The 13198-nt window shown below is 37.7% G+C and overlaps 1 protein-coding gene across 1 annotated transcript in view; it reads left to right on the top strand.

Moving 5' to 3' along the window:
* The first annotated feature begins 797 nt into the window (after window positions 1-797).
* IGFBP3 (insulin like growth factor binding protein 3) overlaps window positions 798-13198 on the top strand; it is a 73526-nt gene continuing 61125 nt past the window's right edge. Inside the window, exons 1-2 of the mRNA XM_070767122.1 lie at window positions 798-1136; window positions 8499-8719. Coding sequence (XP_070623223.1) covers window positions 857-1136; window positions 8499-8719 — 501 coding nt within the window. The 5' untranslated portion in view covers window positions 798-856. The remainder of the gene's footprint in view (window positions 1137-8498; window positions 8720-13198) is intronic.

The following is a 13198-nucleotide window of genomic DNA, read 5'->3' on the forward strand; positions in this document are numbered from 1 at the left end:
TTATATAGGCACCAACTGCGGCTGAAGGAGAGATCAGAGCGAGCAAAGTTAAGAGAGGGAGAGCAAGTTGAAGGCAACGAGGAGATTTAAACGACAAAAAGGACATTTATCTTCTTTAAAATCCTGTTGTTTTGCCTCATTTCTTTTCTGTCTTTCTTCTCTTCTCTCTTCTTCTCTTCCCCAAAGGACATCTTATTTTATCGCTTTTGGGTTGGGACTCGTAAGAAATTGTGTGGAGAATTGGGGGGAGGGATAATTTCCAAAGAAGCGGGGTTTTTAGCTTTGAAAGGGAAGGAGCTTTTGAAACAGAGAAATCTGAATGACTGTATTGATATTAAAGGGCAAAATAGGGGAAATGTTCCTGCGGCATAACGGGAGAGACTGACTTTTTTATAGCTTGTTTCTGCGGTTTCTTCCAGGCTTTGGCGTTAGGAGGTTCAGATCTCTAACCTCCTGCCACCTTTTAAAAACTTGCTGGGGTCTACGCAGAAGCTGCAAGGAGCTACACTTCTCCATCTTCCGAGGCAAGCAAGACGTGTGCTTGTGCTCTGCCCTCGACCTACAGAAGTATGTGTGCAAGAGCGAGTGAAGTTACGCTTCTCTTTTTGTGTTAGTAGGGTACCCGGGCCGGCCAGTGCGCACTGCTCGAGACTGCTTGCAGACTCTCTTTCCTCTTTGCCTGCCGCTCTTGATCCTCTTTTCGTCCCTCCTCCCTGTCGCTGTTGCCATTGTGTCTGGGCTCTACATGCTACTCTGGGCAGTGACGACGGCTCTGCTGAGCCGGCTGGCGGTGGCGGTGGGGCCGGTGGTGCGATGCGATACGTGTGACACGCGGGCTCTGGAGCAGTGCAAGCCCATGGTGCCAGAATGCCTGGAGCTGGTGCGCGAACCGGGCTGCGGGTGTTGCTTAACCTGCGCTTTGCAAGAAGGACAGCCATGCGGCGTCTACACCGAGCGCTGTGGCTCCGGACTCAGCTGCCGACCTCGAAGCGACGAACCGAAGCCTCTGCAGGCGCTGCTCGACGGCAAGGGGTACTGCATTACCGTGAGCGGTGATGCCGCGGCCGGCATCAATAGCTACACCGTCACCCTCAACAGGGTCCGTGACTTCCTCCTGCGCGGGACCCACAGGCCAGGTAAGAAAACGAAGAGCGGATCGTATGTGATTCTCTAGTCTAGAATCCCGGCGGCGGCAACAGCGTGGCCAGCCTGCCCTGAAGGTCCTAATGCGCGTGCGCAACTCGTAAGGCAGGTGAAGTGGTTTGTACGAAACAAGCAGCGCCAGCACTCCGCGGCTGATTTGTTCGGCTCGGCTCGTTTCTTCCAGAAGATTAAGGCAAATAAAGCAACCTTCCCTCTGATTTTTTCCCCTCAGCGACGATCCGCTGTTAAGATAGAACTGGGACAGAAGACTGTCCAAAGTCACCCAGTAGTGATTTATACTTAGCTAAGAGTTCTCCCTTCGGACGTCCGAGTCTAATCGGTACACCGCACTGTGTAGCACGAGGCGGGGCGGTAAGGTTGGTAGGGTTTGTTGCTTTCGTTAATGTGTATATGTACGTGCATGTGAAGTTCAAACTCTGGGTGGGTGGGTCGGTGAGTGAGTAAGTAAGTAAGTAAGTAAGTAAGTAAGTAAGTAAGTAAGTAAGTAAGTAAGTAAGTAAGTAAAATAAATAAATAAATAAATATCCTTTATAGAGGTAAGAGCATAGCGTGAATTGACACAAGTACGATAATATCGGTATTCGTTATTATTAGCCCCTATGAGAAATAACTTGCTACTTTGTAAAGTCCAACGCTTTGTGTTAAGTACGCTAAGAAAAGATAAGTCCGTGTTTCAAGTACAGTAGTTTGAAACCCGAGTGAGTTCTCTCATCAATGACTTTCGATTTCGTCTGATTCAGCTGTGTGGGAGACTATATCTTAGTTCTATCTGCAAAAGCAATTCCATTTAGCAAACCAGCTGTGTGTTCTGATGGTGCCTGAATCTCATATCCATAGGCAGATTTTCCTGGGTAATCTTGGTGGTAGTGATATGATGAGTATATAATGTCTTATGTAGCTTCCATCTGTATGGATCAGGAGCATAAGGTTTACTTGGCTATACATTGACCAATGTAGAGCAATGGTTAATTGCCATTAGCCAATATATCCTGCTGCTGATCTTTTCATTTAAAGTAAGCTATTGTTGTTATAAACAACCTACACGAAAAAGTGCATTCTTGTATCAATTTTATTTAATACCCTGTTTACCCAAATAAGACATCCCCTGATAATAAGCCCAATCGGGCTTTTGAGTGAATAAGGCCAAATGCTTATTTCAGGGTTTAAAAAAATATAAGACAGGGTCTTAATTTTGGGGAAGCACATAGTTATTTAAGCGAAGTAACATTGACTGTTTCTTTTTGTAATACAAGAAACCTTTACTCTGAGACCCATGAATTATGCCATTTTGTATTAAAGAGTCCTTATATGTGCGTAAGGTAATACCCATGTTTCCACCAATAAGACCTTATCTTATATTTTTTTGAACCCTGAAAAAACCACATGGCCTCATTGCCATGCACTCAATAGCCCAATTGGGTTTCTTATCGGGGGATGTCTTATTTTGGGGAAAACAGAGTAGACCTATCCATACTTAATGCTTCAGAACAATTCTTAAATTACCGTAGTAGTTCTGTAAAATGATATCCTTTTGCATCTTTTATTTTCTAAAATGTGGAAGTTGCTGTTCTGTGTCCTGTAATCAGCAAATTGACCAAGGCAATAAAATTAATTTACCTGATTTTAGAGATGAGAAACAAAGAGAAATTTAAAATGGATAGACCCCAGACTGCCTCTCTTCATTGTAGAAGCAGTGCAAGGTTTCATTGATCACATGGTTAACTTCTGCATATATACATGCTTTCCCAGAACACAATGTTGGGATTTATTGATGAGAAATATTAAGATAAATTTCACAGGAAAACATTTTTTTGGACCTGATGTAAGCACCATTGCCCATTTTTAGCTTCCTCTTCCTCATCACATTCTTACACTTTTGTATTTGCTTAACATCTATCTTTCATTAAACCTTTTGATCTCAAGAATTTGGCTACAATCAACTTTTACATTGTTTCTCAGGGTTAATTCAAAATCTGTCTTTTAAGAAAACTGTTCAGTTTTCTCAAAAGACACCTTACAAAATAATACTATAGAGGGATATACCATTGCTTCTAGCTGTACGGATTCAGCTCCAGTGATCTTAGAAGCTGATGTCTTAGAAGAACTTGAACGATTAAAGATAAATAAAAATAAGGCAATGGGTCCAGATGGCATCCACCCCAGAGTTCTTAAAGAACTCAGATCTGTCATTGCTACACCCCCCCCCCCCGACTGATTTGTTTAACCAATCCCTGTTAACAGGAGATGTTCCTGAGGATTGGAGAATGGCCAGTGTTGTGCCTATCCACAAGAAGGGCAGTAGAGAAGAAGCTGGTAACTACAGGCCAGTTAGCTTGACATCAGTTATAGTTAAAATGATGGAGACTCTACTCAAAAAGAGGATAAATCAGCACCTAAAAACAATAACTTATTGGACCCAAATCAGCAAGGCTTTACTGAAGGCAAATCATGTCAGACTAACCTCATTGATTTCTTTGACTATGTCACAAAGGTGTTGGATCAAGGTGGTGCCGTGGATATTGCCTATCTGGACTTCAGCAAAGCCTTTGATACGGTTCCACATAAAGAGCTGATAGATAAATTAGTGAAGATTGGACTTAATCCCTGGATAGTTCAGTGGATTTCAAGCTGGCTGAAGCGTAGACATCAGAGAGTTATTGTTAATGGAGAGTATTCTGAGCAGAGACAGGTTACAAGCGGTGTGCCACCAGGGTCCGTTCTGGGTACTACTCTTTTTAATATGTTTGTGAGTGACATAAGGGAAGGTTTGGTAGGGAAGATTTGCCTATTTGCTGATGACTCTAAAGTGTGCAATAGGGTTGATATTCCTGGAGGGGTCTGTAATATGGTAAATGATTTAGCTTTACTAGATAAATGGTCAAAGCAATGGAAACTGCAGTTTAATGTTTCCAAATGTAAAATAATGCACTTGGGGAAAAGGAATCCTCAATGTGAGTATTGTATTGGCAGTTCTGTGTTAGCAAAAACTTCAGAAGAGAAGGATTTAGGAGTAGTGATTTCTGACAGTCTCAAATGGGTGAGCAGTGTGGAAGGGCAGTAGGAAAAGCAAGTAGGATGCTTGGCTGCATAGCTAGAGGTATAACAAGCAGGAAGAGGGAGATTGTGATCCCCTTATATAGAGCGCTGGTGAGACCACATTTGGAATACTGTGTTCAGTTCTGGAGACCTCACCTAGAAAAAGATATTGTCAAAATTGAACGGGTCCAAAGACGGGCTACAAGAATGGTGGAAGGTCTTAAGCATAAAACGTATCAGGAAAGACTTAATGAACTCAATCTGTATAGTCTGGAGGACAGAAGGAAAAGGGGGAACATGATAGAAACATTTAAATATGTTAAAGGGTTAAATAAGGTTCAAGAGGGGAAGTGTTTTTAATAGGAAAGTGAACACAAGAACAAGGGGACACAATCTGAAGTTAGTTGGGGGAAAGATCAAAAGCAACATGAGAAAATATTATTTTACTGAAAGAGTAGTAGATCCTTGAACAAACTTCCAGCAGACGTGGTTGGTAAATCCACAGTAACTGAATTTAAACATGCCTGTGATAAACATATATCCATCCTAAGATAAAATACAGGAAATAGTATAAGGGCAGACTAGATGGACCATGAGGTCTTTTTCTGCTGTCAGTCTTCTATGTTTCTATCTATTTTGATAATTACATATTTTTGATTCCCAATCCTCTCTGCATCAATCCCATAACTATGGGATGCTGCAAAGGCTGGCTAGTGCCTGTTGCTCAAAAGGCAATCCCATGAGTGAAATGAGCGATTATTGGAACTTGGAATCTGGGTTTACCCATTTGGGGATCTGGCATAATTTAAAAAAGTTTTTAAGTGACTAGTTGTAAGTCGAATATTTATTCATTCAGAATAAAACATAAAATTCAAGGACTAGCAGTGATCAGAAATGGAAAGAATTATGAAAGGATTTAATTAAAACGAGTCATTTAATTGACATAGAGGATAAAGCTGTTTACAAACCTGTATTATAGTGCTTTTGGGACATGAATAAATTAATAAATACTATAGTCTGCATTGTTGTACTGTATATCATAGGCAGTTGGACTTCAAAGTGTGCTCTCTGAATTTTGAGATTAATCCAGGATTTTCTTAGTGAGAAGATCTATACAGTACAGCAGCATTCACTATGTTTAGGACTCTCTACTGACAAGATCAACTAGTGCTCCCCATCCCAAATCTCAGCAGACTTGCATAAACCATGCATGTATTATAAAACAGACCATAAGAATCTGTTCAATGTACTGAGTTCCTTGGAAGACATTTTCACAAAAACAGAAAGCTGCCAAACTATTGTAATAGATGCTGTTGCCTACAGATGAATCTGAACACATGAAAGTTATTGCTGAGCAGCCTTTGACACATTATAAAGAAGAATTAGCTAACAGACTCCTTGCTGAGGTGTGTCTACAAGAACCATGTGGACCATAGTATGTATTAATTTACGAAGCTCCTAAAGTGGAAAAATTGTTAGTGATTAGACTTATTATAATTTTTGCTTTCAGATAAAAATCCAGATCTGGAAGAATATTGGTATATAATTTGTTGTTTTTTTAAAGAGTAATATCTGGCAACTGAAATCAATTATACATTACAAAATTTGGGAGTATATTTTTTAGCAAAGTAATATTATTGCTTTTTTAAATGAATCTATCTGCTTGTTTTGTTTTTGGCAATCCTAACTTTTGTGATGTTCAGGTTCTTTCAAACACTTCAAAATGTATCCAGGAAGGGTAAGCAATGCAAGAAACAATCCTATCTGGAAATTATTTTGTTTCCTTTTAAAGATAATTGAGAAAAATAATAATTAGTCAATAATTAGTACAGTAAGGTTACTATAGAGATAGACTTCCCAGGTTCTTTATCTCTAAGAAGGGGCTACTGGATCTGGGTGTTAAAATCCTGATGCAATAATTGGATATTCTTTATTTATTTATTTATTAGATTTGTATGCCGCCCCTCTCCGTAGACTCCTTATGCCTGTTTATAGTCTTTCTATAGGGATTACTGGATGATTTAAAGTAATTTTTCCCCTCAAAAAGTCAAAAGGAAATATTTTTTAATATGAAAAGTGGGTCAGATTTATCATTGGTACCTTAAATAGTCTCAATTATACAAAACAATTTTGTCATATTTTAATGATGGGCATTCAATATTATGCAATATACGCACATGTAATAATATGTTTAAAAAGGGAGCTGTACTTATATGATAATGCAATTAACAATAAAAAAGAAAATGCCATTAAAAATTATATGTAAAGCTTAAGAGGTTAACTGTTGACCTCTAGAAGTAATCTATATAAAGCCAATAATTTTCCTTCCTTCACCTTTTGTGAGAAATTTATTCTCTCTACTATTTTTGCCACTTGTTCAGTGGTGGGGGCAAGATATTAATAGCAAGTACCTAGTTTTGACCCCATTCCTTTGTCTTTTGGCAACATGCCATAGGCCTCTTCTGAGTGGGCTTTTCTATACTATGAATAGCTTTCATTTATATTATTTTTTGTAGCTGAATATGAAGTTGGTATGTTTCTGAGCCCATTGCTTTATAGGTGAATACATTCCCTGTTAATCATTGAACATTGTGACTTTTTTGAGCTATTGCCAAGGTGTCTTTTGGCTGAAAAATAAATGCCCAATGAGCTAGGAAAATACTAAAATACACAGAGGAAGTGTAGCCAGGTACAAGAGGAGCTGGAGAAAAATTATATGTATAGGCTTTTGATTCTGTAGGAATTGTTTGTCTGCCACATATTTGAAAACTTCCTTTATGAAAGTGACTTTTTTTAAAGTTTCAGGAAAAACAAAGTACACATATTTGTTTTTTAGAATGATAGCACAGTAATATTAACAGCCCTGAAAGGAATTTCCAGGTTTTTTTTTTTGTTTAAAACATTTTCTGCCCCACACCTGGTGGTGATGTCAGTGGGAAAAAGGATGATTTCATGCACACAACCTAATCGTGCAGATTGCAAATAGAACTTTGTGTGTTTGCCCACTGCTTGCATGACCCATTCCCAATGGGCTGTGGACCAGTATCAGGCCTTTAACCAGGAGTTGGGGACTCCTGGTTTAAGATTTTTTTTAAAAAAAACTAATGATTAGTGATTATTAAATAATTCCATTTTATTATTACAGATTATACTGTGTCTGCATCCATTTATGAAAAACTTTCATGGCAAACTCAAAATTAAATACTCTTAAAATCAATTTTATGAATAATAAATAAATCTTATTAATAATAGGCAAACTATTTCAATCCTTTAAAAGTCAAGATAACATCCCAATATATTCTTGATTTAGGTTCAGATTTAGAAGCAATTCAATCCTGATACAATTCTGCCATCTTCTGGTGACAAGTTAGAGATAATTTAAATACGTAGAGGAAAAGCTGCTTTCTATTTCTGCAGTAGTCCTTAGCTTACGGCCACAATTGAGCCCAAAATTTATGTTGCTAAGTGAGAAATTTGTTAAGTTTTCCCCATTTTACAACTTTTGTTGCCAATGAAAAATCAATCGTTGCAGTTTTTAAATTAGTAGCACCATTGTGTAGTGACTCTAGTTTCCCCATCGACTTTGCTTGTCAAGGGTCTCAAAACCTTAAACCTGGGAAACTGCAATTGTCATAAATATGAGTCAGGTGTGTGAATTTTGATCACATGATCATGGGGATGCTGCAGTGGTCATGTGTGAAAAATGGTCATAAGTTGCTTTTTTCAGTGCTGTTGTAACTTCAAAAGGTCACTAAGCAAACTGCTGTAAGTTGAGGTCTTCCTCAATTTAGGGTTCAAAAATATGACTAGGAATATATAGGCCATTATTCAAACATTTAAATATAAATGAAAGAAGCACAAGCGTTGCAACCCAATAATGTTGAAATTATAGGTTGAGAAGTTACTAGGTTCCTTTTGTCATGGGATCACTGAACTCTAAACAGGTGTTATTATCTATATGATGCCCAAGGCTGTCATCTTAAAACAATGTGCTCTGAACTATGTGTTGCATTCAGGACACAATAAGTAGGTGTTTTTAAATATTGTGGCATCAGTAGCAGATCATTTTCTCTATGTAATCCTTAATCTAAATATATGCATAATATTTATTTAGATTCCTTGCTTTGTTATGCTTCCTCAGAATTAAACTGACCTGTTTTTTTTTTTTTGTTTCCTATTCAGTAATGTTCTATGCAAATGATGGCAAAGTATAAACAATTATTCAAAAGCTGTTCATAAGTTGATATTTATTAAACTATCATTGGCTAACAGCTTGTTTAACTTGTTTTTATTTAAAGGGAATTCCAGTGATTCAGATGAAGACCAGAATATTAGTAGTACAGAAAATCAGTCTGTTCCCAGCACCAACAGTCTGTTAGATTCTAAGTCACATGTCCATCAGACCAAAATAGATGTCATAAGGAAAGAATATGCCAAAAATACCCAGCGCTATAAGTACAATTCACAAAGCACAGACACACAGAATTTCTCTTCTGAATCTAAACAGGACACTGAATATGTAAGTACTTAAGTTTGTTATATACTTACTTGCTTACAAATATGTAAACATTTGTTTAATAATATCATGTAGATAAAATTTACATAACAGTGTTATACTGTATATATCCATGTCTTCATTATATCATTTTAAATGGATAAATTTTACATATTTATTAATTAACTTATTTATTTAATTTGTATAGCCACCAATCTCACGAAGTGATTCTGGGCAATGAACAAAGTTTTTAAAAAATCAATTAAAATAATAAAAAAAATAAAATACACAGCCTGAGTTTTACCTGAGTTTTTGCTGCCATCAAAATTATTAGAGTATCGATTTAATGGAATTTGAAGTTTTGTTTATCAGTTTTATTTTGTTATTCCATTATTATCTTATAGGTAATTAAATATTTACTCTTATGTAATTACCCATCATTTATAGCTAAAGGTTTCATTTTATTTTTAATCAACCTTGATTGTTTTTATAAATAATTTTAGATGGAAAACATACCTAATATACCTTCCTTCTTTTATTTTCCCTAGAACAACAGCCCTGTGGTTTTGGCTAAAAAAGGGTGATTAACCTAAAATCACCCAGTTGGCTTTCAAGCTCAAAGCAGGACTAGAGCTCACACTCTCCTGCTTTTTAGCTTGGTGCTTTAACAATAGATCACATTGACTTTACTTTGAAGATGTCATCAAACAGCATCTTCAATTACATTTTAGTAACTATAAAAGTTCTAGTTTGGAGAAAATATCACAAATATTTTAGAGAAGATGAAAGAAATTTTTTTCTTGATTTAGTTCCTTAAAAAAATATTTTATTTATTCATTATCTATTGTTAGAGTTACATTCTGCCTTTTGTTCAGAAGCTCCAGGAAGCATGTGCAATGTTTCCTTCTTCCCTGTTTTTCCCATAACAACTCCTGTGAATTAAATTGGGTTAGCTAACAGAGAACTGGCCCAAAGTCAATCAATGGCTTTTTATGTTTGACCTCACCAAAGGAGCTCCACCACAAATATCGAAGCTGGTGCCATATATGTTCTTTTACCTTTTAAAAGTACTAATTTTCTTCTTGGGTTTGTGAATAATTCTATAAAATAAGCAGACTAGTAAGCATTTAGACAAATGTTGTGATTCCTGTTCCAGAAAATGTCTAGTAATTTCACAAGATGTAAACCTTTTAATAAAGTCATCATTTAGAAATTTAAAAAATTAAAGAATAATGTGTACATTCATGCATGCCTACACTTTGATTAGCATGGGTTTTTTTTTCTGGAGATAATGGATTGATTCACTTTTATTCCTCCCAATAGACAAGGCAAATTATGAATAAATATAAAATTTCTTACTTCTATTCTGTGAGCTTGCATCCTAAGCAGCAAATTCCAGCGAGTATAATGAATGTAAGATTCTGAATCAAGTTTTGGCTGTCTATCAAAAGGTGTCTACTGCTCCTAAAGTCATGTCTACCTTCATTAGTGATTGCTCTACCATACTGAGATGCCTTTGGGCAAAATAACACATGGGGATGAAGTGGCTACTGTTTCTTGTTCCTTATGTGCAGTGTGCGAACAAAGTCTGCAGGCTAGCCGAGTTGTAGGAAATGTGAGCATAGAATACTGTGGTTCATGTACTGTTCTTGGCAGGAAATCTGCTTATCCCCATGTCTATGCCAACAGGCACACAAAACATTGCTGGGTATTTCTTGGCTTTACATCAAAATATTCATAGCTGATCTTGACACAGTGTTGTGTTGTTGAAAAGAAAAAAAATTGCAGGAGAGGCTATTCCAAAAGCCCACAGAAATAAAAATGTTTGGAGTCTGAAAAAAATGCAAAAAGTGCCTGTCCTGCTAATTCTGTCATAAAAGAGTCTCATTTTTCAGAGGCAGTCCATCAATGTTGGTTTTCGAAGTCCATTTCTCTCTTGAACAGAAATAAAATAGGTAGCGTAATTGTATTTCAATGCAAGCACTTTTTAGCCAATGAAAGTACTCAAATTCTGAAATCAGAATAATTCAATTGCATTGGTATCTATATAAATTTCCAGATATAAACTTCAGTTTATGATGAGAGAGAGAGAAGACAGAGAATGAGACAAATGATGATTGCAGCCTCTTAAAGACTTGCTAACTGGAAGTAATCATGCATCATGATTTGGAAAAAAAAAATTCTTAGAAAACCAGATTCACCCAAACTGTTCAAAATATTTTTTCTAAAATTGCTATGGATTTTGAAGTTCAGTGAGTCTGGCTTCTGAGAAGACACAAACAGGAATTGATTAAATATTTTATATTTCTAGGCTTAAGAAATTTCAAAGTTATCCCAGATTTTAGGTCAGAAAACTAAGGGTGAAATGCTCCCAGTTCGGGTGTGCCTGTCAGTTGTCAGAGAGCCAGTCACAAGGACAGCACAAGGCATGGCCTACCTGCCCAGATGCCACCACTTGGGTTCTTTTACCCTCTGCACATGCACAGAATGCTTTGTGCATGTGTAGAGGGTAAAAGAAACTGAAAAGGGTAGCATATGGATGGGTAGGCAAAGCCTCGCACTGCCTTCGCAACTTGCTTTCTGACAACCAATAGGCATGCCCAGACCGAAAGAATTTGACCCCTGGAGAAAACGGTTTATAAATCTGCAAAAGATAGTAAACACTTCATTTCAAACTTTTTTCTTCAACCACGGACTCTACAAATTTATAAATAAAATTGTAATATTTTTGAAAAATCCAGTCCTCTCATTTTGTTTTTACTGTGGCAAGGGGAATGTTTGCCCAGGTTCGCCTGATGCACCAGTTGCGGCCCTATCTGGACTGTCTCTACTCAGAGATTTACATATATGAATAAAATCAAATTTTAGAAAAACAATGCTACTTGAAATGTTCTGGTGAAATGCTTCCGCCTGTTCTTACAATGTTTTAATGTTTCCAGTTAAAAAAAACCAAGTATTTCCTAAATAATTTTATAATTTTACAATTATAATTTTATTATTATATATAGGTAAAGTATTTCTGAAATCTTTTTTTAAAGCCATTTTTTCTGCAGGTTAGTTTGAAATAAGTCACTTCCTTCCTTCCTTCCTTCCTTCCTTTCCTCCCTCACAGCAAAGCAAAAATGACCAGAAATGTGAAATTTTGTTACTTGAGTGCCATGTTTTTGTGATAGGATTGACTAATGGCTGCCGGGGAAAAAGCAATAAAATATCTCATTTGAGTTGAGTTCAAATCTATCCTCCACAGCCTCAATTACCCAATCTAACCTATAGGCCAAATCATTTCTGGCTTTCTTCCACTTAAGTACTGCTACTTAATTGTGTCGGATACAAAATAATCACACGGACAACAGAGCTGGGATTCATGGGTCACTTTATTAGTTTCTTTCTGGACCTGCAGAGGTAAACCAAATGGGGTGTAAATCAACGTTCATTCCTGGGCAACTATGGGCGAAGCTCCTTGCTGACCAAGGGAAGGCTGTCTTTGACCTTGACCTTGGTCTTCCCTCGCTCTCCACCATGTCCAAGGCATGTGGGAACGCTCACCCCCAGCTTGTCACTTGTAGTCCTGCAGAGGTGAGCCCCAAGGGTACCCCCTCTCCAAGACTCAGTCCAGATGAGCCTGGAGCTTCTGAGGAGGGCAACCCTTCACCTTCCAAAAGGTGCCCTGAAGGAAATGATGCAGTTGTTGTTAGCCCCCTTTTTCTGCCGCTTTCTGCCACCCCAGTTACCAAAGGGATTGAATTGATCTAGTCCTAAGGATCTAATAACTGCAAAGCACTCCCTAATCTCTCCTGTCCCCAGCTCCCAGTGTGGAGTAGGCGAAAAAATGGCTGCAACATAAAATGCACTACAGCTGCAAAAAATTCCTACTCATCCCCCGAAGGCAATCAGTAGTCACGCTGAGACAAAAGGGAAGGTTGGGCAGGTGCCAATGGGGCTGACGAGTAGACCACAAAGAGGGTGCCAAGAAGTGTTCAACTAAAATGCATTCCTAAAAGAAGAAAGAGGACTGGAAAGTCAAAGAAGACACCAGTATGGCTTACGAGCAAGGTAAAGGAGGATGTTGGAAAGAAGAAAAACTCATTTAAGAAATGGAAGGCTCTTCCTACTGAGGAGAACAGGAAGGACCACAAACTCTGGCAGACTAAATGCAAGGTGATAGTCAGGAGAGCCAGAGAGATTTTAAGGACCAAATAGCAAAGAATATTAAAAATAATAACAAAAACTTTTTAAGTACATCAGAAGCAGGAACCCAATCAGAAAAACTGTTGGGCCACTTGATGACAATGAGGAGGATAGAGAGTATTTGCCTGCTGCAGAATTAGTTTTCACAGGGAAAAAATTAGAAAAATTAAATCAGATAGAGACAAACAAGGAAGATGTTTTCGGATGCCTTGCTAAACTAAATGTCAACAAATCGCCGGGTCCAGATGTCATCCACCCTAGAGTTTTCAAGGAACTCAAGTGTGAATTTGCTGAACTTCTAGCTAAAATATATCT

Source organism: Erythrolamprus reginae, chromosome Z (genome assembly GCF_031021105.1).
Source record: "Erythrolamprus reginae isolate rEryReg1 chromosome Z, rEryReg1.hap1, whole genome shotgun sequence".
Lineage (NCBI taxonomy): Eukaryota > Metazoa > Chordata > Lepidosauria > Squamata > Dipsadidae > Erythrolamprus > Erythrolamprus reginae.